Source organism: Scardinius erythrophthalmus (genome assembly GCF_964197995.2).
Source record: "Scardinius erythrophthalmus genome assembly, chromosome: 3".
NCBI classification, from domain to species: Eukaryota; Metazoa; Chordata; class Actinopteri; order Cypriniformes; family Leuciscidae; genus Scardinius; species Scardinius erythrophthalmus.
In genome coordinates this window covers 56462263-56488951 of record NC_138223.1, presented here as the reverse complement: position 1 = coordinate 56488951, position 26689 = coordinate 56462263, and the positions used below count along the sequence as shown (strand labels likewise).

Here is a 26689-nt window from a genome sequence, read left to right as displayed (position 1 = left end):
AATCCACAAGCTCAATGTGACACTGCTTCCTACTGGCAGAAAGAGCTCAATGTACAGTTTCAGGAGGAGCTCAATGAGTCCTTTATCCAGATTTACTGATGAAAAGACACTATGGGGCGGTTTCCTGGAATAGCCCTTTAAACCAGATTAACAGAAATCTGCTTTACCTGTCATGCTTTATCTAGTCCTAAACTTCTGGTCTCGTCCAGAGTTTAAGCTCCTCCAGGACCAAAATGAGGAGACCTCCAAGTTGTGCACGTTTATAGCGCCAACAACACTGATACTTCTCTTTATTTACTGTTACTCTAGAGAAAGATCCTCAACAGGAGCGATTAAAAATAATCTTATAAAAAAATCATGCAATATATTTATATTTTGTATTATTTTCTGTTGAAACAGAATAGAAAAAGAAATATTTCAGAGATCTGTTTTATTATTTTAGTCATAGTTATCAGTTTGAACCTTTCAATGCAAATTTAAAACAATATTATGTTGTTTTAAGTAATTATCAAGCAACATTTTCTTGTTTTGTACACTGTAAAATCCAAGAGTGATTCTAACTAACACTTTTTAGTTAACTTTACTCAGTCTTAACTTACTTGTAAAAATCTAGTAATCTGTTCTATTCACATATATGCTTTGTTTACTCAGAAAACCCAAGTTAAGATTAATGGATTGGTTTGAGTGTGGTTTTTGAGGCGGGGGAAATCTCAATGGACTTCTCACTTCTGCAGTTATTTTTCTCTGTTTGCATTCACTCATTCCCTAAGGTCATCTTGAATGTTGAAATTTTAATACAACTGAAAAATTTGAGAGAACATCACATAAGCACACTTCATAAATTGATGTTGATTTTCCTAAAATGTTTTAGTCGCCATTATGGTGATTAGTGTTCCCTTCGGTTGGGCACTTGGAACTTCATTTATACTATTGTAATTATCTTCCCATTGATGCTGCTATGCAACAAGAAATCAGTTATTCGGTTTCAAAGAAAGAGAAGTGTAATTATATAATATAATAATAATAATAATAATAATAATATCTCTCTCTCTCTATAAATATATAGTGACTCTTGAAGGACCAACACCACATCCTCTTCTACCACTGTTTGAAGAATTCATCTTCCAGAATACGTTTTAATACGTTTTGTGAGTTTATTTTTAGTCCATCTCCTACCCCGAAGTCCGTTTTGCAGAGATGGACTAAAAATTAACTCCCAAAACGTATTAAAATGTATTCTGGAAGATGAATTCTTCAAACAGTGGTAGAAGAGGCTATGGTGCTGGTCCTTCAAGAGTCACTCTCAATCTGTCTGTCTATAAAGCCTATTAAAAAACAGTCTTCATGTATTTAACAACACTTCAGCTTGTGACTCTTATTAAGAGGGGGTCATTTTTTAGGATTCTTTGCCTAACCCAAGTCTCTGAGACTCTGACACCTTGCTCTTCTGGAGACTCCAGGTAGGTTGCAGTTCTGGAAAATGGTGGCGCTGGAGACTTAAGGGTTCCTGATGGTTTCACACTTAATTCTTCACCTTAATTCTTCATTCTTTTGCAGTTAACATGTGTTTTTTCTTCTCCACCTGTTTTTGTCTGACCCTGCTGACCCAATGAGCATTTCACTGTCCAATGGTCATGCCTTAACTGCAATCTCTAGTATTGTATTAGTTTTGCATTCTTCTCATGGGGATTTAATAATTTTTTTTACTTTTCAGTCTTTGTTAAATCTCATTTTTGGCTTATTTTATCTGTAAAAGAAAACTTGCCTAATAATTCTGCACACCTGAAAATACGGCATTTTTCATTTCCAGCCTTCATGAACAATTATATATCACTTATACATGATTAAATAGAAAATTAATAGTAGTTATTAAGTTTAATATGGTTTGGAATTGGCAAAATGTTCCTGGAAATAAAATATGATCATAAAATCAACGTGCCTAATAATTCTGCACACACTGTATAATCCCTCTATATTTGTGACAATCTTGCAATTGATCATACTTGAGTCACACAGACTTCAACATTCAGCCTGCAAAACACAACAATGGTAACAATTATATTTTATTACATTTTTTTAAATTAAATTTATTATTTGATAAGTAAATTATCAAGTACTCTCTACAGTTCTTTTTTAGTTACTAGAACTCTTGTGTAAGTGAGTTAACTAACTAAGCATTTGTCAGTGCAACACACTATTCCTATTTACATGTTTTTTTAAGGCAATCGGTTTGCATGCTTTTTTTTTTTTAAACGTCGCCAGTGTGTATGTGTGCCGTTCAGATTGAATGGCCAGTGTGCGATATACTGATGAGGAATTAATTATGGAGAATTTTTTTTTCTGCAAAGAACTAACAAGTCGTGCAACAGGGGAAGAAATGTTTATTTTCATCGATACGTACTTGAAAGAATGTGGTCTAAACTGGGGCATGTGTCATAGTATTTGCACAGATGGAGCGGCATCTATGACTGGAAAAGTAAAAGGACTGGTAACTATGGTGAAGAACCAAAACCCAGATGTGAAGATTACCCACTGCATGCTGCACCGCGAAGCACTCGTCGCAAAAGCAATGCCCCCAGATCTGACTGTAGCATTAGAACAAGCTGTCAAAATTGTAAACTACATTAAGTCACGACCATTGAAGTCCCGATTGTTTAACATACAGTGCAATGAAATGGGGTCTGAGCATCAGAGTCTTCTGCTGCATACGGAGGTGCGCTGGCTGTCACAGGGCAAGGTGCTTTCCCGTGTCTATGTGCTTCGAGATGAACTCAGGCAGTTTTCAACTGAGCACGACATAACCCACAAAGAACAGATCAACGACGACTCGTGGTGGGCTAAGATTGCATACCTCGCATATATTTTTAGTCACTTAAATGAGCTTAACACAAAGATGCAAGGAACGAAAGAAAACATTTTAACAGCAACAGACAAACTTAACGGTTTCAAGGCCAAACTCAAGCTGTAGAAAGAAACTCTGAAAAATAAAAACATTGACATGTTTCCCTTAACAGCAGAGGACCCCACTCGCAAGACTCCAGGTCTATTCAAATCTATAGCTGCACATCTGAAGACGCTACAGGAAAGGTTTGAGGTGTACTTCCCCGCTGGCGCTGATAATGAAAACTTTGACTGGATCTGTGACCCCTTTAACCCTCTCTCATCAGAATCGGCAAAAATGTTACCAATCAAATCGCAAGAGGAACTGGCGGAACTTCTTATGGATCGCACTTTAAAATTAAAATTTGGAGAAATGTCTTCAGATGAATTTTGGCTGCATGTGGGACACGAATACCCATCTATCTCAGAAAGCGCCGTCAATGTGCTGTTGCCGTTTTCAACCTCTTACTTGTGCGAGCTAGCGTTCTCATCCCTAGCATACGTGAAAAACAAAAAAAGGCAGCGTCTGTCAGTGGAGCAAAATCTACGAGTTGCACTATCCTCAATCAACCCCTGTATCAAGAGGCTGTGCTCGCAAAAGCAGGCACATGTCTCCCATTAAAATGCCCGCGACAGTTCCCTGCAAAGATATTTTATTTAAGTTATAAGGTCAGGTTTGAACAAAGCAAACGAGGAACTAAATAAAAAAAATATTTGGAGTTGTTTATTATTAAAATAATTAATTATTATGTTTAAATCAGTTTTGTTCCAATGATTCTCAGATACAGTAGCCTAATTGGTTAAAATCAGTCTGTTGACGTGTGTCCAGTAATAAATGGACAGATGATTCATCTGAAGGGGTTGTTTCGCCTCATATTATGTCTGTTGTGATGCATTCATAATAAATTCATGCTGCTTTTTATGCTTCATTTGTTGTTTGCTCATCTGGATATAATTGTATGTATGTACATATGTTCGGTTAGTTTAATTGGGTTAGGGTGCCGTGGAAAAAAAACACTACAAAAGGGTGCCATGCTTTCAAAAAGTTTGGATAAAGTAACAGGACATCCTACTATGTTAAAGTTGTAGTGTGAGAGGTTTTGTGGGCGTTTTTTCTTTTTTGAACCGATGATTAGTACCTCTGTCTTGTCTGGATTTAATAAAAGAAAATTGCGCGTCATCCAATCTTTTATATCTTTAACACACTCTGTCAATTTGGATAATTTAGCGTTTTCATCTGGCCGTGATGAAATATAGATTTGAGTGTCATCAGCATAACAATGGAAACTAATTCCATATTTCCTTATAATATTTCCAAGTGGCAGCATATATATTGAGAATAACAGAGGGGCTAACACAGATCCCTGCGGCACCCCATAGTTTACTGGAGTTATGATAGATTTTTCTCCATTTAAATAGACAAAATGGTAGCGGTCAGATAAGTATGATCTGAACCTGCTTATTGCTTGTCCTTGAACACCAGTATAATTTTGTAGTCGATCTAAGAGTATTGTATGATCTATAGTATCGAACGCAGCACTAAGATCAAGTAAAACTAGTATTGAGATACAGCCTTGGTCAGAAGCTAAGAGTAAATCATTTGTGATTTTAACGAGCGCAGTTTCAGTGCTATGGTGCGGCCTGAACCCAGACTGAAACTTTTCATAGATGTCATTTTCTTGCAAGAAAGAGCCCAGTTGAGCGGACACCACTTTTTCTAGTATTTTAGACATAAAAGGAAGATTTTAAATGGGTCTATAATTTGCTAGATTATGTGGGTCTAATTTCTTAATGAGAGGTTTTATAACTGCCAGTTTAAATGTTCTTGGAACATGACCTAAAGATAAAGACGAGTTAATAATGTTGAGGAGAGGCTCTTCAACTACAGGTAAAACTTCTTTCAGTAGTTTAGTGGGTATAGGATCTAATAATCATGTTGTTGCCTTAGATGAAGTGATAAGTTTATTTAACTCTTTTTGTTCTATAGTTGTAAAGCACTGTAATTGTTCTTGCGGGGTGATAATTGAGGCTGAATTATAAGGCGCGATTGAGGATTGAACTAGGGGTGCACGATATATCGGCCGCCGATATAATATCGGCCGATATGGTCATTTTTTTTACACATCGGTATCGTTCCGATGTCAAAATATGGCCGATGTGAACAGGCCGATATTTGACGTGTGAAGTTGAAGATGAAGTTGACGATGCTGACTCGCGATCTTAGCAGTAGTGAATGCACCTGAGAGAAATACACACTTCATACAGATGACATAAGCAGAGAACAGTCTGTTTTCTTTCGTTTTGAATTGTTCTGTTTAAAAATAGATGTTTCAAGCTTTCTATATATGTCTTAGGTCTGTGAACTACGGCAGGTAGGTTTCGGTTCATTTGAGACGCGCTTCAGTTCACGTGCCGTCGCCTCCATGTCCTTAAATAATATTTTCTATTATTTACTTCTTATTTATTTTGGATGAAACATTGATCAAAATTAAGATACAATTAATACAAAACGAAATTAAATTTAAAGACAGGCTTTGTGCTTTCTGTTTGAGGTCTCTGTGAAAGTTTTAAAGCTGTCTTTTAGTGCTGCTTTCAGACGTGCGTAACAGAGAACTGTCCCGTCAGTAACATTGTTAACGCAGTTATGTTTTTTCCCTCTTCATGAAACATTTTTGATTGATCGTTTTTTGACTCGTAGATATTTGAATATATTGCATGATATTTGATACCCGTTCGAATTAGATTTTTCTCAAAAGTGACAGCACGTGTGATTTGTGGATTACTGATAAGCGCGAGTGGAGAAACAGGCGTTTATTTATTCATTCTCAGTGTTGAGAAACGTAGCCTTCATGTGTTACGTTATTGTGTTTATAATAACTAAAGTAGCCTACCTAATTATGTTACATATTTATTTTGTATGAAAACTAGCGCGTTCGTTACTTATGGATTAAAAAGTAGGCTACCGTTGTATCAGTGCTGCGCGAGCTCTCCCTCACAAACACGGACGCGCGCACACAGAGAGAGAAGATAATTGTAAAATGAAAAATTGACGGGCTAAGTTTAAATTTTGTTCTTGCTTGTTTTTTTTTCTATCAAAATGTCAGAAAGCATTTTGTATTATCCATCCGTGTTTTAAAATTCGTTAAATGACGGACGTTTTACTGTTAACACAGCCCATATGTCGGATTCGTCTTATAGCCTTGTTATTATTTTTAGAATAAGTGATTCGTTATGCTATTATTGGACTCCTGTCTATTAATTGTCAACTGTTTTCTATAAATGTTTGTATTGGCTAACATTTATTCAGCTAATGCCTGTCCTGTTTAAAATGTGCAATGTTCAAAGGCAAAGACAGCACGTCACAAATAGAAGCCCTTTTCCCTGTGGTATTTAGTGTCATATTTGGTTATTGGAATAATAAATTAAGTAGCCTATCTTAATTGTACACAATGTTCCTGTTTTTTTTTCTGTTTTCTAAGGGTTTCTTAATTTTAGACAAGTTGACCAGCACACATTATATGCAATGCAATATAATGCATGTTTCGTATGTGTGACATATTTTGCATAGCCTACAGGTAAAGATGCCCAATATCAGTAATTTCTAAAGTAAAAAAAAAAAAAAAAAAAGTGTTTTGGAAAATAGCTCTTTATTTGATAATCATTAAAATTTGTTTTCTATACAGAGATATCGACATCGGTAAATATCGGTATCGGCCATAACAGCAATATTAATATCGGTTATCGGTATCGGCCACAATTTTCACATCGGTGCATCCCTAGATTGAACGTTTACAATTGTGGTTCTGATGTTTTCTATTTTCTCAGTGAAGAACTTCATGAAATCATTACTACTAAACTGTAACGGAATATTTTGTTCAGGTGATGCTTGTTTATTTGTAAGTCTAGCCACGGTGTTAAATAAAAACCTTGGATTATTTTGGTTATTTTCTATTAGTTTGCGGAGGTGCTCAGCCCTGGCCGCTTTTAGGGCCTTTTTATAACGTGACATACTGTCTTTTCAAGCGATTCTAAAGACCTCAAGTTACACTGAAAAAAAAATGATACTTTGGATTAACTTAAAAAAATTTATGTAATTTGTTACAGCTAATTTTTTTAGATTTTCTAAAATTGTATTTATGATTTAGTTAAAACCATAAATTTTGATTAATGTCAAACCAAAATTTTAAGTTTTACCTTTACCCAAAGTACACAGCAAAAACTCCAGTGTTAAATTAACACTCAAGAGTGTTAAAGTTAATGAGATAATTAAGTGATTAATTTAGTGATGATTGAGCATTATTGGATACACCTGATGTTAACAAGCAGAATCACTGAAGGAGAAAATCACAAATTGTAAGTTACCATTATGGAGATAGGTGTTTGCTTTAGTTGGGCTCTTCACCCTTATATGTTTACTTTAGATTTTGTTTGTCTGCTGTTATTGATTTATAACAGTCAAATGAACAAAGAAAAGTGTGATCTGATGGTGTTGGTTATGTTTTGACATAATCATGCTGTGATCTGAAAAACGAAACTTATTGAGATAGTTTAGTTTAACTTGTTAATTTCAGCAGCTCTGTGATTTTGCAGCATATGATTTTCAGAATTTTTCATAAAATCCAAAATATTTAATAAACATTGTTCTAATCAAAAAACTTTCGAATTAATTTATTTAAAAACACAGACATCAATAATCAGCCTGTGAATTTCAACAATGGTGACAATAATAAAGCATGTTGCAGTGGCTGCCACCAATCACAACTCATTAATGGCTCCCATCATGCATTGCATTATGAATAAATTATGATCTGAATTGTCTATGTAATTTACTTTTCCTAATTGAATATTTTGCTTGTCACCATTGTTGAGATGCATTGACTGAATCTTGACATCTGTGTGTGCCTAAAAGAAAGATATTTAACTTTTAAGAAATCCTTTGTATTATATCTAAAATTCTGGATATTTATGCAGAATCACAGTTATTCTGTGATCAACAACATAAATCTACGTCAGAAATAACGATCTTAATGAATTCAGTGATCAAGTTCAAATGATGATTGTCATAATATAACAAACACCATCAGATTACTTTTTTTTTCTTTGTTCATCTGTCAGTTATAACTCAGATACACCTCCTAACAAAATCTAAAGTAAACATATAAGTGTCAAGAGCCCAACTAAAGCAAACACCGATCACCATAATGGCAACTTACAATTTGTGATTTTCTCCTTCAGTGATTCTGCTTGTTAACATCAGGTGTCTTCAATAATGTTCAATCATCACTCAATTAATCACTTAATTATCTCATTAACTTTAACACTCTTGAGTGTTAATTTAACACTGGAGTTTTTGCTGTGTACTTTGGGTTAAGGTAAAACGTTGAGTTGAAAAAACAAAAATTTAGGTTTGACATTAATCAAAATTTATGGTTTTAACTAAATCATAAATACAATTTGAGAAAAACTAAAAAAATTAGCTGTAACAAATTACATCAATTTATTTAAGTTAATCCAAAGTATCATTTTAGAGGGTGTAACACTTTGAGGCAAAGTGAAAACAGAAGGTATAAACTGAAAATCACAATTTTCCATTGGACCAATGCAAATATATATTTTGAATGAATTGCACTGATGTTTCACTTTTTTCAGTGTAGTTTTTTTTCCATTTATGCTCTAAATTACGGGTTTCTCTCTTTAGAACATGCGTAGTATTGTTGTACCGTGGTGCTTTACTTTTCTCTCTGACCTTTTTTAATCTAATGGGTGCAACAATATCCAATTTTCCAGAGAGAATGGTGCTCATAGTGCTAGTTAATTCCTCAAGTTCATCTGTTTGTTTGCGTTCACTGAGCAGCTGAGACAGATCAGATAAGCAATTTGAAAAATTATCTATGGTAGATGGGAGGATTGTTCTGCCTGGTCGATAACGCGGCGCAGCATGATATATTACAGGAGTACGTAATATGCAAGTTACCATGTAATGGTCAGTGACATCCTCACTTTGTGGAATGATATCTATATCGGTTGGATCGGTTCCATGTGATATAATTAAATCGAGTGTATGATTAAAACGATGAGTTGGTCCGGTAACGTTTTGCTTGACCCCAAAGGAGTTTAATAAATCTATAAACGCAGCCCCTAACGCATCATTTGGATTATCTACGTGTATGTTTAAATCTCCAACAATTAATGCTTTATCAAAATTAACTAATAGGTCTGAGAGAAAATCTTCAAACTCTTTTAGGAAATCAGCGTAAGGCCCAGGCGGTCTATATACGGTAGCCAAGGCTAGAGATAATAGGGATGTTTTCTAACATCTAAGAGCGTAACATTTAGTACAAGTACTTCAAACGAAATAAACTTATAACCCGTTTTCTGAGTAACATTGAGAATATCTCTATAGATTGTTGCAACACCACCGCCACGACCAATCAGACAGGGCTCATGCTTATAGGAGTATCCTGAAGGAGTAGACTCATTTAGATTTAATTTACAATAACTGCCTTAGATTAGTGATCTAATGTTTAGAAGACCTAGCTTTAGAAATTGTTTTTTTTTTACTAATAGCAACATTTTCTGTTTTAATAACAATTAGATTTTTCCTAGATCCTGCAGTAGATTTATTATTTGATCTCACTAAACAAGGAATAGACACAGTTTCTATGCAATGTTCTACCAAATGAACCACCAAAGGAGAAAATCTCTCTTTTAAAAGTTACCATTATGGTGATCGGTGTTTGCTTTAGTTGGGCTCTTGACCCTTAAACTAATAACATTAGATTTTGATTGGCTGTTGTATCTGAGTTATAACTCTCAGATGAACAACAAGAAAAGTTGATCAGGTGGTGTTGACTATGTTTAGACAATCATCATTTGACCTGAATCACAAAACTCATTTAGAGAGTTAGGTTTACCTTGTTTAGCAGCCTATGATTCTACAGTATACTCTTTTCAGCATTTTCAATATAATCAACATATTTCTTGAAAGTTGTTCTGGGTGCCACCAATCAAACCTCATCCATGGCTCCTATCATGCATTGTGGTATGAATGAATTATGATCTGAATTGTCTTAGTAATATTCTTTTTGTCACCATTGTTGAGATTCATACACTGAATCGTGATGTTTGTGTGTGCCTGAAATAAAGATTGTGTTTTTTATATCAGAACAACTTTTAAGAAATCATTTGGATAATATTGAAAAATCTGGATGTTATTCAGTAAAATCACTGTGAGCCTGTAAAGACCAATATACATGTAAGTCAGAGATGATGATTATGTTAAAATATAACCAACACCACCTGTTCACCTTTTCTCTTTGTTCAACTGACTGTTATAACTCAGTTACAGCAGCCAAACAAAATCTAAAGTTAAACATTTAAAGGTCAACTGCCCAACTAAATCAAACACTGTTCATCATAATGGTGAATAAAATTGTGATTTTTCTCCTTCAGTGATTCTGCTTGTTAACATCAGGTGTCTTCAATAATACTTAATCACTTAATTAGCTCATTAACTTTAACACTCTTGAGTCTGGAGCCAAATAAACTCCCAGGAGAGTTAATTTAACACTTTAAATGTTTAGCTTTAACCTTTCAGAGATATTGTAGTTATTAATAATTAATAATTAAATCAAATCTTTTTGTCACTCTAAATGGAAAGTTTTAATTTACTTTGATGCTTCTTGGATAATTTAATTGTTTAATATCTTAGTACATTTAAAGTTTCATTTGGTACATGAATCTTCTGTAGAGGATTTGAAAGAAGGAAAGGACAAGCTAAACATAACTCAGATAATGGTAATGTTTCTAAACTGGAATATGCTCATCATCAACTGTAGAGTTTGCTGTTAAAGGGATTTTGGTTTTTATAAAATTACTTACAAATGTAGGCTACAGTCATTGAGTGTGTGTGTGTGTGTTTGGATCTTATTTCCAGGATATACTCACATATTTGTTATATTTTAGTATATGTTACAATGCATGACCTTCATTGTGTAATTATATTGCAACCTAAAAGCTGTAAAATATCCCCACCTAATGTTCAAGTCAAATATCTCTACCTACTGCCAAATAACAAATTTGACAGGCAGCAATAAGTGGATTAAGCTATTTTTACCACATAAAACCATATAAAATTGTTCTGATATATTGTATGTTGAAAACCTCCAAATCGCATAAAGAGCCAAGAGTCAAACTGACCAACAAAAAGAAACACGGATCACCATAATGATGACCAAACATTTTCAATGTTCAAGACATCAGTATCTAAACATCTGTTAATTCCAAATGAAAACTTCTGTAGACGTCTGACAGAAATAAAGTCAGTCTGGTTAGTAATAGTAAAGCTGGTAATGCTGTTTGTGGAGTTGTTTAATCCTCCTCTGCTGAGATCTTCACAGATTTAATGTCTTCTTTTCTCTTCAGTTAATCAGAATTCTAACCAGACTGACTTTATTTCTGTCAGACGTCTACAGGAGTTGTTATTGAGAATTAACATTAATTAGATTTTTTTTGTGGCTGCTGTGACAGTGTGTTTGTCAAACATAATTAGCTAATAGTAATAGTTCAACTTACAATCATTGTTCTATTCTGTCCAACACAACTTCATATACAGAGTTTAGATCAATCCATCTCTACTCTCTCAATACACAAGCTCAATGTGACACTGCCTCCTACTGGCAGAAAGAGCTCAATGTACAGTTTCAGGATGAGCTCAATGAGTCCTTTATCCAGATTTACTGATGAAAAGACACTATGATGATTCTGGAGTAGTTTGGTCTTTAGCGTGTTTCTTCTGGTGGGTCTGAAAACTACCTAAATAAGCAAATCTCTCGTTGCAGATGGAGCAGCGGTAAGGCTTCTCTCCTGTATGAACTCGCTCATGAGTCTTCAGGACGTCTAACCGAGCAAACGTCTTGTCACACTGAGAACACTTGAACGGTCTTTCTCCTGTATGAATCCGCTGGTGTTTTTTTAAGGTACACTGTTTAGCGAAACTCTTCCCACAAACGCTACAGTGATACGGTCTTTCTCCAGTGTGAACTCTCTGATGAAATGCAAAATTAACCGGACTAAAGAAGCTCTTCCCGCAGTAGGAGCACAGGTACGGTTTCTCTCCGGTGTGAGTCCTCTCATGGCAAATCAATTGAAATTTGTGACGGAATCGTTTATCGCAGTGTAAACACTGATATGGTTTTCCCTCAGAATGTATTTTATGGTGTGACTTTAGAGAACTTGAGTTTGTGAAGGTTTTCCCACATTCGCTGCACTGGTACGGCCTCTCGTTGATGTGAACGCGCACATGCTTCTTCAGATGGGATCCATGGTTGTAACTCTTCTCGCAGTGAGGGCACTTGTACGGCCTTTCACCCGTGTGGATTCGCTTATGAGCATCAAGATTCCCTTTGGTGCTGAAATACTTGTCGCACTCACTGCAGTGGAAAGACTTGTCGCTATGTGTCTTCATATGAACTGTCATATTAGATGGAGTGGTGAAAAAATCCTTCCCGCACTGTTCACAGTGAAACGCCTTCTTCACTCTGTGCTCTTTTGAATGAAGTCTCTTCTCTTCTAAGGTAGGAAAGCTGATGTCGCATCTCTTGCATGTCAAGTCTTTCTCTTCTGTGTGTGTTCTCTTGTGTCTAGCTAAATTTCTCTGAGAGCTCAATGTTTTCCCACAGGTGACGCAGGAGAAACTCTTGACCTTCAGCTGCTCTTTTGATGTCGAGGTTGTTTCCTCATCAGAAGATGAACCTCCATTCACATCTGAAAAGAAAAAAAAAGGTATTAAAATGTCGGTAACACTATACGATAATGTTCCATTAGTTATTGCATTGGTTAACATGAACTAACCATGAACAACGCCCCTGTTCAGCATTAGTTAATCTTTGTTTATGTTAACTCACACATATACTAATGCATCTATTCACGTTAACAGCACAATTAGTTAACATGCACTAACCTTGAACAATGCCTGTGAAAAAAATTACTGTTTTGTAAGGTTAACTTACCGTACATACATACATTAGTTTATGTAGCAGTTGACACACACTAAGGATGAACATTTCTAAATCACCATCTTACCCAAAGGGTAAAAATGCTGTTGTGTACCTTATCAACATTATTTAATAGTAAGGCATTGATTTGGGCTGTTGGTAATCATAATTCTACAGTGGAAACTAGCGGGAAAACATGTTGTTTGTTTATATGCACTTTACTATCATTACTAGCATTCAACAAAGTATTTATTAATGGATTTTGTGAACCTTATTGTAAAGTGTACACTATTTCAACATTAACTGATGTGTTACTAACATTTGTAGACTCTTTATTAACATGACTAACCATTAATAAACCATTTAATAATGGAATTTATGAACCTTATTGTAAAGTCAGGGCCCTGAGGTCCGGACCTCAGTAATTTTTCTGTGTAGGCTATATAATGAAGGTTGTGAAATAATTGCCTGACATTAACTCTAATGTGGTGCGGGCGGCAATGATTAGCACATCGCGACGATAATAGACCTTCTCATCTGAGCGGCTTCAGCACTCAAACACAGAGTGACCAGATGACCAATCAAATCACAGTAGAATTTAGGGCTTTATGTTCATGTGATACACACACACACATAATCTATACAATTGTTTTTTTCCCCTTTTCCCCTTCTCTGAATGTATATTGTTACGAGTTAAATGACTGCATTATTTTCTTATGCAGTGTTAATATGCAAATTAACAAATATATATTTACATTTATATGGACAAAAAAGGACTCTTATTTTGATATTCTGGTTTACAGCTCCTCTGCAGACGTGACTTTTCACTTTATCCTGTTTTACAGGTAAAAACATGGACATTCAAAAGAGAAACATTTAACTATACAACAGCGGTTGCACTATTACCAAGTATGGTGAATGTGAATTGTTAAATGTGTTTTAGTTGATGACGTTTTGTTTGTCTTGATGTATGCTCACTCTAACATGAGGAAAATGAGATAAGTATGCTCCAGTGGTCATTATATCTAACTATAGTGTTGTATTACTAGTTTTTGTGTCATAAAAATTTGTTTGCTCATGTTAATGAGTAGCGTTCAGGGTATCTTTGAAGCTTACACCGTGATCGTATTTGGCGCGCTTGTCAGTCACCTGACCAGGCACTGAGAGAAGCATACAAAGCCACTGAATCTCTGTGTATCCATCAATAATCCATTCCTATAGAAGTAAAAATGGCGGAGCAGACGGGGAGTACGGCAGGTGCTGCAGGAGTTTGCCTGGCCGAAACCAAATATAAGTACAAAACTCATCTCAATAAGAATGGTATTTGTTGCAAATCAAACTTCAAACCGAGAACTGGAACAGGATTAAGGCAATTTATTGGAAATATGGCGTACAGAGGTGGCATGATTATTTACATCATTGCTCTCCTGCTGAATTTGTACCGTTGCTGCTGGTCCGGCCGAGCCAGCTGTGTTGTGTGGGGGAACCATGTTGTCTTCGCTCAGTGGAGTCATCAAGTTGTATATTCAAATATCCTGAGCAATGGAAAGGCTAATAATGCCAACTACTGCCCAGCCACGCTTTATGATGAAACCTCCAAACTCAAACTACAGGCTAACCAGCTACCAGCTAATTACGAGCCTACTGGCAGGTGACATTCAAATCTGGGACCAGTCTGCGATAGCTATCGAAGTTGAACGATAGCCATTTTTTGCCAGATACACCTCAGTTTGTAAACACCACTGAATGCATCAAGGAAGCAACAACCGATCTGTAAGTCCGATCACAATTCTATAATAAACTATTCTTAACCTGAATGGCTGTAAAGAACATTTAAATAGAATGACGACTAAAAGGAAGTTTGAACTTTTTCGACCAGTAAACCAGGCTAAAGTCTTGTGGGACAAACGACTAAAACCCAAAGGACTGCTCTGCAAACATTTGAATACAAGAAGTATTGTATCAAAGACGGAGCAGATTGGGGGTCTGCTGATGGATTCAAATTATGACTTTCTTTTTCCCTTGGAATCATGGCTAACTGAGTTATCACCAACAACTGCTTTTGCTGTACAGGGGTCTCATGTTTTTAGGAAAGATAGAAAATACTGGGTGGAAGAAGCTAAGAGATATCAACTCAAAAGTACAGCCTATCAGATCAGTATAATCTTACACAAATGATTCTTGGCCCAACTAGGGTTACTCAATCAACAAACTCAGATAGATTTAATTTTTAGAAATAAACCTGAAAGAATTGCACTCTCTTATTATTTGTTAACAGGTATGTCAGACCACAACTTGATTGTAAGAAAGTTGACAAAACAACGATTTTTATATAAACAAGAGGGCAAAAGCTTTTTTTAATATTATACCAAAATCCCTAGTCGGTCAATTCGAGGATAATTTAAAGTCTCCTCCTTGTGGGGCGTGCCCGGAACACCTTCCCGGGAAGGCGTCCAGGAGGCATCCGGAACAGATGCCCGAGCCACCTCAGCTGACCCCTCTCGATGTGGAGGAGCAGTGGCTCTACTCTGAGCTCCTCTCAAGTGACCGAGCTTCTCACCCTATCTTTAAGGGATCGCCCAGCCACCCTGCGGAGAAAGCTCATTTCGGCCGCCTCCTTTCGCTCCAAAAGCTGTGCAATGCTCATGACCATAGGTGAGAGTAGGAAAGTAGATTGACCGGTAAATCTACTTTCCTACTTACCACGACAAACCGGTATATCGACCACATTACTGCAGAAGCTGCACCGATCCGTCTGTCAATCTCCCGTTCCATCCTTCCCTCGCTCGTGAGCAAGACCCCAAGATACTTGAACTCCTCTACTTAAGGCAGGAACTCTCTCCTTAAGTGGGCAAGGCACCCTTTTCCAACTGAGAACCATGGCCTCGGATTTGGAGGCGCCGATTCTCATCCCAGCCACTTCACACTCGGTTGCAAACCGCCCCAGTGCATGCTGAAGGTCCTGGTCCGAAGGGGCCAGCACGACAACAGCATCCACAAAGAGCAGAGATGAAATCCTGTGATCCCCAAACCTGACACCCTCCGGCCCCTGGCTGCGCCTAGAAATTCTGTCCATTAAAATTATGAACAGAACTAACGATAAAGAGCAGCCCTGCCGGAGTCCAACATGCACTGGGAACAAGTCTGACTTACTGCCGGCAATGCGAACCAAGCTCCTGCTCCGGTCGTACAGGGACCACATACTCCCAGAGCACCCTCCACAGGACGCCGCGAGGGACACAGTCGAATGCCTTCTCCAAATCCACAAAGCACATGTGGATTGGTTGGGCAAACTCCCATGAACCATGAAAGGGTATAGAGCTGGTCCAGTGTTCCACGGCCAGGACGAAAACCGCACTATTCCTCCTGAATCCGAGGTTCTACTATCGGCCGTATTCTCCTCTTCAGTACCCTGGCATAGACTTTCCCGGGAAGGCTGAGAAGTGTGATCCCCCTGTAGTTGGAACAAACCATCTGGTCCCCCTTCTTTAAAAGAGGGACCACCACCCCAGTCTGCCATCCCAAAGGTACTGTCCCCGGCTGCCACGCGATGTTGCAGAGGTGTGTCAGCCAAGACGGATCTCATCCACTCCTAGTGCCTTGCCACCGAGGAGTTTCTTGACTACCTCGGTGACTTCAGCTTGGGTGATGGACGAGTCTACCTCTGAGCCCTCAGCCTCTGCTTCCTCAATGGAGGACGTGTCGGCGGGATTGAGGAGATCAGGGGTGCAAACACATGTATGGTCAAAAAAGAGAGAGGTAATCGAAGCCCTCGTCCCGCGGCAAATATCCAGATACTACATTGCCACCATCCCCAACCCACCCCTATAGGCACATAGAGTCAAATTAAATTTAGAAAAACTATCTTGCACTTCTTTTTCTTGCTTTACTGCTACTTCCTGAAAACAATTTCACCTGATGATTTGAATAGCTCTTTTTGTAAAGAATTAATAATTCTAGGATGATTGGGGTAATTGTGTAGGGTAGGCCTAGTGCATCTGCATAGAAACTAATAAACAAAATACAAATATAAATACAATAAATCACAAATACAAGAGAAATAAAGCAGTGCTTTATGTTTTTCAGGTAAATTAACTGTATTAAGTATTAATACAATTTATCTTTTGACTAAACTTTGATTAACTTTGGTGACACAAACAGCTGCAGGTATATTGGGTGCTGTCCCTTTAAGACGAATGCACGTATCTAATACCGGTAATGACACGCGTCCGTTTTATTTTGACTGCGTTTACAGGAAAACTCGTTGAGACGGACACTGGCTTATTTTTTCGTGCACATGTCTGTTCAAACACAAATAGATAAGAAAGAAAAGGGAATTCGGTGTTCACGAACTTCACGTGCTGTCTGCGACTGCGTAGCTCTGTGCGCCGACAGATCTACATTTGGATGTTAGACATAATATATAGGCCTATAGCCTGATACAGCAAACACAATGTCGGCAGTATTGACGGCAAAATAGGCTACAGAATTTTTCGTTCTGTTGGCCTATTGACGGGGCAATATTTGAAAATCGATAATTAGGCCTATTTTTTAAATTACAATTATATATGCATTTGTCAAAACCGAGAGACTTTCAAGCATCAAAATGTAATTTATTAATATGTATTTGCGCCTTCTATTTTGTCTGAAAACTTCCAACTCGTGCGTGTCGCGTGAAAAATAGGCGTCGGTTGCGGTTCTATTTGTAGCACGCGGTTTCGCCGCGGCTCGAGAAGTGTGTGTGTCACGCAGGCATTGTGCTCTAACACAAGCTCTCTAACCAGTTAACATGAGAGCCGACATAAAAACGGACACTCCACGCCATGCAGAGATAAATGTGATGCAGTGGCAGATCCAGAGTGAGACAGAAACACTAGTGGTTCACGCTTGCGCACATACTGCTGGTTTGGCGCGCAGTGCTCTGATTCGCTTATTTCCTATTTACTTGTTGGTGGACGCAATCCAGAATTACTGTTGGTTAAATTATAATCAGACCCTCTCAACCCCCCCCCCTCCCCTCCTAAAAAAAAAACTCTTCGGATCTGCACGATTCACACAAGTCACCCAAACTAACGTGAAAAAAGCGGGAGGCGCCGAAAAGCGCGCTGTTTGCACCCCTGGGAGATCCTCGAAGTATTCCTTTCACCATCCGATAACATCCCCAGTTGAGATCAACAACTGCCCACTTCCACTGTAAACAGCGTTGGTTGGGCACTGCTTCCCTCTCCTGAGGCACCGGAGGGTTTGCCAGAATCTCTTTGAGGCCAGTCGGTAGTCCTTCGGTAGATGCAAGCAGTGTTGGGAAAGTTCACTTTCTACATGAACTATTTCAAAGTTCAGTTCACAAATTTTAAAATGAACTAGTTCAGTTCAGAGTTCATACTTCAAAAATTTGAAATAAGTTCACAGTTCCAAAAATGAACTAGTTCATAGTTCTTTTTTTCCATATGTTGCTATGAGCTATTTTTTTATGACCTTGTCATAAAACTCGTTTAAATGATCATACGACGCCTCCTTGCTGCTTTGTCGTCTACATGCTGCTTTTTGTTTTGATTACGCATGCGGCGGTGCGACACTGGTGGCTGGTGTTGCCAGATTGGGTGTTTTTTCCACTACATATTAAGGCCTGTTTACGGTGTGTTTTAGGCGGGTTTTCGCCTAGGAAGGCTCTATAGAAATCGGGCACTCTAATGAACGAAGTTAAAATGAGAGAGCGTGCCGTTCACAGACACCAGAATGAACGAGTTCACAGTAACGTTCATCAGGCAGTATTACGCAGGGCCGTTTGAAGGAATTTTCCCAATAAAAAACATATCCGTTCGAAAAAAAAGTTGCACTAACTGTTTGTTACAAGCAGCATTTGCCGTCAGGCAGGTAGCTAACATAAACATATTTTTTTTCTAGCCTACCTGCTGCAAAATTACACCATTTGTACAAGACAAGTGGAGCTATTTTATCCAGTGTAATTTATCACTTACCACTAGGGATGTAACAAAATTCACGGTTCGGTTCAATACGATACACGTGTTACGGTTTGGTATGTTTTCGATACAGCAAAAAGAAAGAAATGCCAATTTCCTTGATTTATTTATTTTTCTTCTTTTTTTAATTAAAACTAGCACCATAAAATATTATTTCTTTTTACTTTGAGCAAATCTGGAGCTATAATTGACTCTTCTTAGGAGCATATAAAACAAAACAGCTCCTTGGAAAAAAAAAAAAATATATTGTATATTGGTTATAAACAAATGTTTATTTTAGTTAAGATTAACATTTGAGGGTATTGTATTCATAATGTCAAAATAAAACCGACGTAATGTTTCTTGAAGGCATTATAGCCTACTATTCCTGCCAAACAATGTGAATGTTTCTCACTACATCTCGCAGCGATGTTATTACTTCTGTGGCGAATTCAAATGCTTTCTTTACTGGATCTCTTATTAGTGCTGTGTAGTAACAGTGTCGCATGATCACGATCGTCTCGCGCTGCACTGGTCCAAACTGATAAACAACGACCATCAAAGGGGCGCTCACACAGTTTGTCGTTGCATTTTATTCTTAACCAGTCGTTGTCTTGGGGCCCCAGGCCAGCTCGGGGCCCCAAGCAATTGCTTGGTTTGCCTGCCTTGTCGCGACGGGCCTGGTATTACGGTACGTTCAGTTCACATCCGCCCAAAATATGAATGAGTTCATGAACTATCGTTCAATGAACATGTTCAGGCACAACAGTGGATGCAAGTTGCGCAAACACAAGCAAGTAGAGAATAGGGCTGGGCTATATATCGCATGACATTGTTTTGCTCATCTCGTCAGTAAAGCAGATTCCTTGATTAGTAGTAAATCGCCATCACCTGCTTTCAAATGGAGCGGCATTTACTACACAGAGCCGTAGTTCACTGACAAGCTGAGCCATAGCGCATTAATATCGCGGACGTATCGCCTGCGATAATTAATGCGATATGGCTCAGCTTGTCAGTTAACCTGTTAAGCTGCAACGCCACTTTTGAAAAATCCCCAGAAATGACATACCCACACTGAAACAGATACAGTTCATGAACCCTTTGCACTAAAAGCACAAGTATGATCTCATTTGAAAGCTGACACCTGGCAGTTTATTGTAAATTTAGAATTAATTATTGTCATAATGAATTTTTTTTTTATAAATAGCTTTAAAGTTTTGTAAAGTTATTAGAAATTTATTTTTATGAAACATCTTCATGAAAATAAAATTGAAGTTGACCCTGTAGCAATCTAGAAATGCACTACAGCTAAAGTCACATGTCTAAACATTTTATGTTTAAAATCTGAAGATGATAAGTCTAAAACTCTGTATTTAGTTCATTTTTTTCAAGATAGAAGCACCTAGAGCTAGCTAGCATGTTAGCTTAGCACACCATCAATACATGACAATTTATGAGATTAAAACCATGTTTGTGCTTCAAACTTACTTTAAAATAATCTTCTGTGATCTAATTTGACATCAGATAAAAAAAAATCAGACAGAAAATATACTATTTGATCATATTCTGCACAATGATGGTCTATAGATTAGCATTACATTATACATATAATCTATTATTATTAAAATACCTGGCGTGGCTTGAAAAACACAGGTAACTCGAATATCATTGCAATCATGTTTATTGTCTTCAAAATATCTGTATCTGCATGATACAGCGCTATCTCTTGTTAGCTTTGTGTGTATCTCTGGTATCAGTGACGTCCTGGAATGTCACATGATCATGGCTCTTCTTCATGTCCCATATATGGGTTATTATTGTGCTTATAGCGCCCTCAGGCTTCTGGTATGAATTGAAAACACAGTAAATGAGAGTGCCAAACGCTCATAAAGATTACATCGACGCATTTGGGTATAAATTCAATAAATATTATTCCTGTCAATAGAAATCTGATGTAAACCTATGAGAATCTATCAATATTTCTCCAAATCTGCACATTTTTGAGCTAAAAGCCCTGAGGGACGTTGTTTTGTGTATCGCTGTCATGACGACGGCACGGGAGTTTTTTATGAATGAAAGCGGCTGACGCGCATAATTCATATTAAAGGTATCGACCCATTTTTTCATTTCATAACTCCTGACAGAAATTTAGAAATAACTGTCGCTATAAGTTTCTCAGAATACAATAGTGGTCAAATACTGAAACTTGAGTATTATATCTTTTTAATGATGTATAGTTTGTCAAGGCATAACATTAAATCTGATAGTAAATTTGAACTAAATAAAAAAAAAAACGCTTCAGTGCGCGGGCGCACTGGCAACGGTTAACAGGTTTACTACGGCTCTTTGTTAGCCTAGAAATCTAGACGCACCCTAGCAGCAGCAAAATGTATTTTGCAGCCAGGGTAGTCTAGACACTCTCCATAGACTTTCGAGTAGGGGTGCGCCGATCCGATATTCGGTATCGGTATTAGTCCGATACTGGCCAAAATCACTGGATCGGATATTGCATGAATCGCGGGAGTATAACCCGATACGATCACGTCCCTTAGTCCTAAATTGTCATACAAATGCTTAACAACACCTGAGAGACATGCCGTAAAGAGAGATGAGCAACACGCGTCACACAGGGTTGCCAGATTTTCACATACAAATCCCGCCTAATTGCTTCTTAAAAATAGCCAATTCGGGGTGGGAGAGACCGCGACTTCATCTGGCTGGAGTTTCACGTTACTTTCTCCCGGATGCCTGTTAGATCACAACACTGGAGTAGAGAGCACTACTGTTCAGAAATTAAAACTGTTACAAGGCTCAAACTAATTGCATAATATAACACTACGCATCAATATCTCTTCCCTTTGTGCTTTGAACATTTCAATGCGAAGTGCTGTCGCTGTGCACTGTGACTCCATGTCGCTTCAAGCGCATCATTCTGCGCACGAAATGCGCATAAGCGTTTCGTGCCGCTTGGAGCCTTTCATATTACAATACTTTTGAGCAACGAAAGTTTATTGATAGCTTTAGTTGTTCTGTCCTATCTATCATATGTTGCTGCTTCATTAAAAAGCTGCGCTTAAAATTTTAAAAGAAATGTTTTTTAATTATATAGTAGCCTATATATTTTGTCCGTTTTTTGTTTTACAAAGTTAAGAAAATAATGTTTAAGTTAAGCTTAAAAGCCTTTCTCAAAAGAATAATCACAGTCTCTTCCCCACAGTCAAGCATACAGATACAGTTTATTATGTAATTCAGCACTTTTTTGAATTATTATTATTTTAGTATCGGATTGGTACTCGGTATCGGCCCATACTGAATCCCAGGTATCGGAATCGGTATCGGAGGCAAAAAAGGCGGATCGTGCCACCCCTACTTTCGAGCTGCAAAAACGTAAATTGGGTCAGGCCAATCACGTTGCGTATAGAGTAGGCGGGGCGGGCTTAACATATGACGACAGAGTTGCGACGGTGACCACTTGAAAACACTGAATGGCGGCTGCTGCTGGAGAACAGTCTTTCGAATCGGCTTTTGGCCGCGACTCTGGAGGACTTGGAGTTAAGTTTTTCTTTGAGAAAAGAGCAAAGAACGGCACTTAAGTCATTCTTTAAAAAAGGAAGATGTGTTCATTGTTTTGCCGGCCAGATTCAAAAGTTGAATCTATCAACTAACGTAGGCTCCGCTGTTTGGAAAACGCTCTGGTTGGTTGAAGCGCTGTCCTATTGCGTGCAGAGGGAATTTGAAAGACAGACGTTTATCCCGCCCCTCGGATTGAGCCGTGTCAATAATAATGCGATATGGCTCAGCTTGTCAGTTAACTACGGCTCTTTGTAGTAAATGCCGCTTCATCTGAAAGCAGGCGATGGCGATTTACTACTAATCAAGGAACCGGCTTTACTGACGAGATGCGCAAAACAATGTCATGCGATATATCGCCCAGCCCTAGTGGAGAAATACAAACAATGAAAATTCCCAGTGTGGATATTAGTGAAATATTCAAACACATTCGATATAAACAAATATATTTATACAATAATAATGGCAATATATTTAATATGTACTTGTGTTGTTAAATTGAGCTTATAGTTTCCACTGTAATTGGCAAAGAACGTACAGTATATCTGTGTTAACTAATGAAACCTTATCTAATCTAATCTATATTTTTCTTAAAAATTACAGATAAATGTGAAATTTTGATGCAGCTCATGATACAGTGTTTTCAACACATCGGTTCACAGTAACTAATGTCTGCACCTGCTGATTTAGGAACACAACTACATGTTTACACACATTCTGACTATGATTTACTATAACAAAAGATCATAAATGGAAGATACACACCTGAAGGAATAAAATCATCATTGTCATCATTTCGATTATCCTCATCCTCATTTTCTTCATCCTCAACATCATTTCCTTCATCATCCTCATTCTGATCATCCTCCTCCTCCTCCTCCTCATGGATCTGTTGTTGTTCCTCTGCTGTGGTTTCTTCTCCTCGTCTCTCTATCAGGTTCCTGCAGTCCTCCAGTCTGACGGAGCACATCTTCATCTGCTGTTCTCCAGCGTTACAGTCAGAGGTTTGATCAGCGGATCCATGATCCTGAGCGTCAGTATAACACAGTAAAGTGAGGCTGAGCTCTGAGTCCTGTGTGTCTCTGGATCTCCAGACTGAATCCTGAGCTTCTGTCCCATCAGTCACACACACTGAAACCTTCTCCAGATCCTGACAAACACATCATAGATCAACACAAATAAACAACAACCTGTTGATATTAGCCTCATTACTCAGCAGTTATCTCTATGCATAAGAAGTGAGAAGCTAACACAGCTTTGGTTTGATTGAGCTGAAGGATGAAATGATGAGCTGCTCAAACCTCTCTGTTGGGGTTGTCTCCTCTTTCTCTCAGCTTTGCCTCCAGTGACGCCACCTCTTTCTTCAGCTGACAGATTTCAGTGATGAAATCCTCAATATCCAGCATGGACAGATCAGTTCCTACTGATTTACAGCAGACCACATCCATCTGCGCTCTCATGGTCAACATCTGAAGACAAACACAACACAGTTATTACAAGACACATTTATCCACATTTATATCAATCTAAGTTGTAATGTAGACTTATGCAATTTCTGTAAAGCTGCTTTGAAACGATGTGTATTGTGATTGTGAAAAGCACTATACAAGTAAATGTGAATTGAATTATAATGAACTTACACTGATTTAAACTCAAAATGACTAATGATAATGAAGGAGAACAGAACTACACAGAATAAGAAAATTATTGCAATTTCTGAGAATATTAATACACAGGTAGATATTAATTACAGATATAAATAAACATATGTTTAGGCATGTATATGTTTAAATTCATTATCGTAAGAATATCATTATAATAATACATTATCATTATCTAAAACTGCTGGATTTAAACGCAGATTTCAGAAATTAAACATGATAATGTGACACTTGTACTCGTTTCTAGGCATCATTTAAGTGTCCAGCATTATAAATTAAACGTGTTAACTTTCGTTTTATTACAAATATCACAGTTAAAACACAGCTACTGTAGTAAGCAACGGCTAATGTGTGTTTATAACTACAATATACTTACTATTATTACAAATACCATTTACTATGGTTACTGTGGTAAAATCACGATTAATTCGTTTTTTTTTATGGTAAATGCGAATAAGTAGTTAATTTAAAGCTCATTAAAACACTAGACAGAAACTCAACAATCACACACACAGTTAAAAACAACACACCTCAGTCTGAGCCGGGCTTCCTCTTCTTCAGTGGTTTAACCGGCGGACTGAAGAGCGTCACAGAGACTCCTGCAGGTCTCAGGAAGAAACGCTAGTCAGTAGATATATCGTGTCTACAGAAGGAAGAGGAAGAAAAAAGTTTTTCCATCCAGAGGATTAATTTCTTTGCAGCAAATATCTTACCTGACATGGTGGCACAAATGCTCTGGGAAAACACAGGGCATTGAAAATGCATAACATTGAGTGAAAGGAAAACCATGTCTCTTTCTTGATTAAATAATATTTACAATCCCAGTGAAAACCATCCAACAATGGAAAAAAGGGTGTAATTGCCTTACAATCATCCTTGAGCCACTTTCAATACTTAACACATGTTTATCAGCGTTATGAAATCCAGGAACTCATAGATACTATTTTGAGGCTTTTTAATAGATCAAGTTCAACCAATCTCTCAAGTTTAAGATACGATCATTGTTCTATTCTGTCCAACACAACTTCATTTACAGAGTTTAGTTCAATCCATCTCTTCTCTCTCAATCCACAAGCTCAATGTGGCACTGCCTCCTACTGGCAGAAAGAGCTCAATGTACAGTTTCAGGATGAGCTCAATGAGTCTTATCCAGATTTACTGATGAAAAGACATTATGGGGCGGTTTCCTGGAGAGAGATAAAGCCTTGTCTTCAGATTTACAGAAATCTGACTTATCTGTCATGCTTTATCTAGTCCTAAACTTCTGGTCTTGCCCAGAGTTTAAGCTCCTCCAGGACTGAGGCTTAAATTAAACCAGGTTTAACTTCAGATTAATGTTGTGTTTCAAAGAAGACTCAAGTATTACTTGGATATAGATAGATAGACAGACAGACAGATAGATATGGTAAATAAAGTTATCTTATGTAACTAAATCATGTAATTTTTTAGTTTCTGTTTTCTTCTGACCCCCTAGCGCCCTCTTGCGGCCCTAGTGTAATAATACTAATGATATTTAAGATTTCAGTGCATGTAACAATGTTTTGTTGAAATCATTTTGTTGTTGGACGCTACTTATTGGAATTTTTTTAACTATATATATTGGAATGTTCAACAATACACTTCTGAATTTCTGTCATCTTTGTTTTTGATACATTTCTGTTGATGTATCTTGCAGGCCTGGAGTGTCGATTATTGAGATACTCCTTTTACCCTTTCTTGTCATTTTTATCTCAGAATATTTTGTAACTGAGTCTGGATTTAAATCCACTTCGAACACATCTCTGCCCAGGATTGTGTTTCCTGTTGCACTCTTTCCAGCTCCAGTCACACCCAACATAACAATCCTCAGATCTCCTGAAGACAGAAATACAAATTGTTTAAAAATAACACACACACACTAGTTAATCATACAAAATGTATTATGGATTGGAAATGATATGGTACTTTTTGTCCTTGAAGTTTCACAGCGATCACTTGTTTGATTTTCTCCTGGCAAGATTATAAAACTGGTGAAAAGTCTCATCGACCTTTAAATTGAAGGACAGACCTGAGTCATAGAGATTTAGTAAACAATGGACAAAAAAAATCTAAAATTTGTTATAGCTGTATATTAGTTTTATCAAATTAGTAACTCATTTCTCAAATTATTTCATTCTCATGTGGCCCCCATAAGTTTTCAATTCATTGTTGTTGTCTTTTTTCATTTTTAGAAATCCAATAGCTTTGTTTATAAATGAATACAGCCAATACTACAATTTTGTTGTTAAGTGATCAAATTTAGTTAGAATGTCCAGAATAAGATTAATTTTCTTCTTGATTAACTGCATCAGATTAATCAGGTGATTTACTGACCTGTAATTGGTGGTGCCGTTTCTCAAGAAATCCTCTTTTTCTGATTCAGATGCTCAATGATCACTTTTACTTGCACTGATCTCTCTCTCTTTCTTGATCTGGATGAATCAGTGACGGATGAATGGAAAGGACAGACTGAAACGGCTCAGGTTAACTCCCCGTATTTGAGTATATGATCACATGACTGCAGCGTGCAAATGTTTCGCTTTAGCCTTTCAGAGATATTGTAGTTATTAATAATGAAATAAAATCTCTTTGTCACTCTAAATGG

The 26689-nt window shown here is 37.4% G+C and overlaps 1 protein-coding gene across 2 annotated transcripts; it reads right to left on the bottom strand.

Moving 5' to 3' along the window:
* Positions 1-10532: 10532 nt before the first annotated feature.
* On the bottom strand, positions 10533-25043 carry LOC308687513 (uncharacterized protein). 2 transcript variants are annotated; one of them, XM_081360105.1, is made up of 4 exons: positions 24597-25043; positions 23707-23874; positions 23171-23555; positions 10533-12645 (listed from the first exon to the last, which is right to left on the bottom strand). In XM_081360105.1, the coding sequence occupies exons 2-4, from the start codon at positions 23872-23874 to the stop codon at positions 11633-11635; spliced, it is 1566 nt and encodes a 521-aa protein (XP_081216231.1). In that variant the 5' UTR covers positions 24597-25043; the 3' UTR covers positions 10533-11632. The 2 variants fall into 2 exon arrangements, with proteins under 2 accessions (XP_081216231.1, XP_081216230.1); XM_081360104.1 differs by having other exon boundaries at positions 24443-24606.
* Between the last annotated feature and the right edge of the window lie 1646 nt (positions 25044-26689).

Bases quoted from the DNA above. Each gene is read 5' to 3' on its own strand.
- LOC308687513 (XM_081360104.1), bottom strand. The intron at 23,556-23,706 runs GTTTGAGCAGCT...TGTGTTTGTCAG, and splicing joins GAGACAACCCCAACAGAGAG to GATCTGGAGAAGGTTTCAGT. The intron at 12,646-23,170 runs GTGTGTATCTTC...TTTTCTTTTCAG, and splicing joins TGATGATTTTATTCCTTCAG to ATGTGAATGGAGGTTCATCT.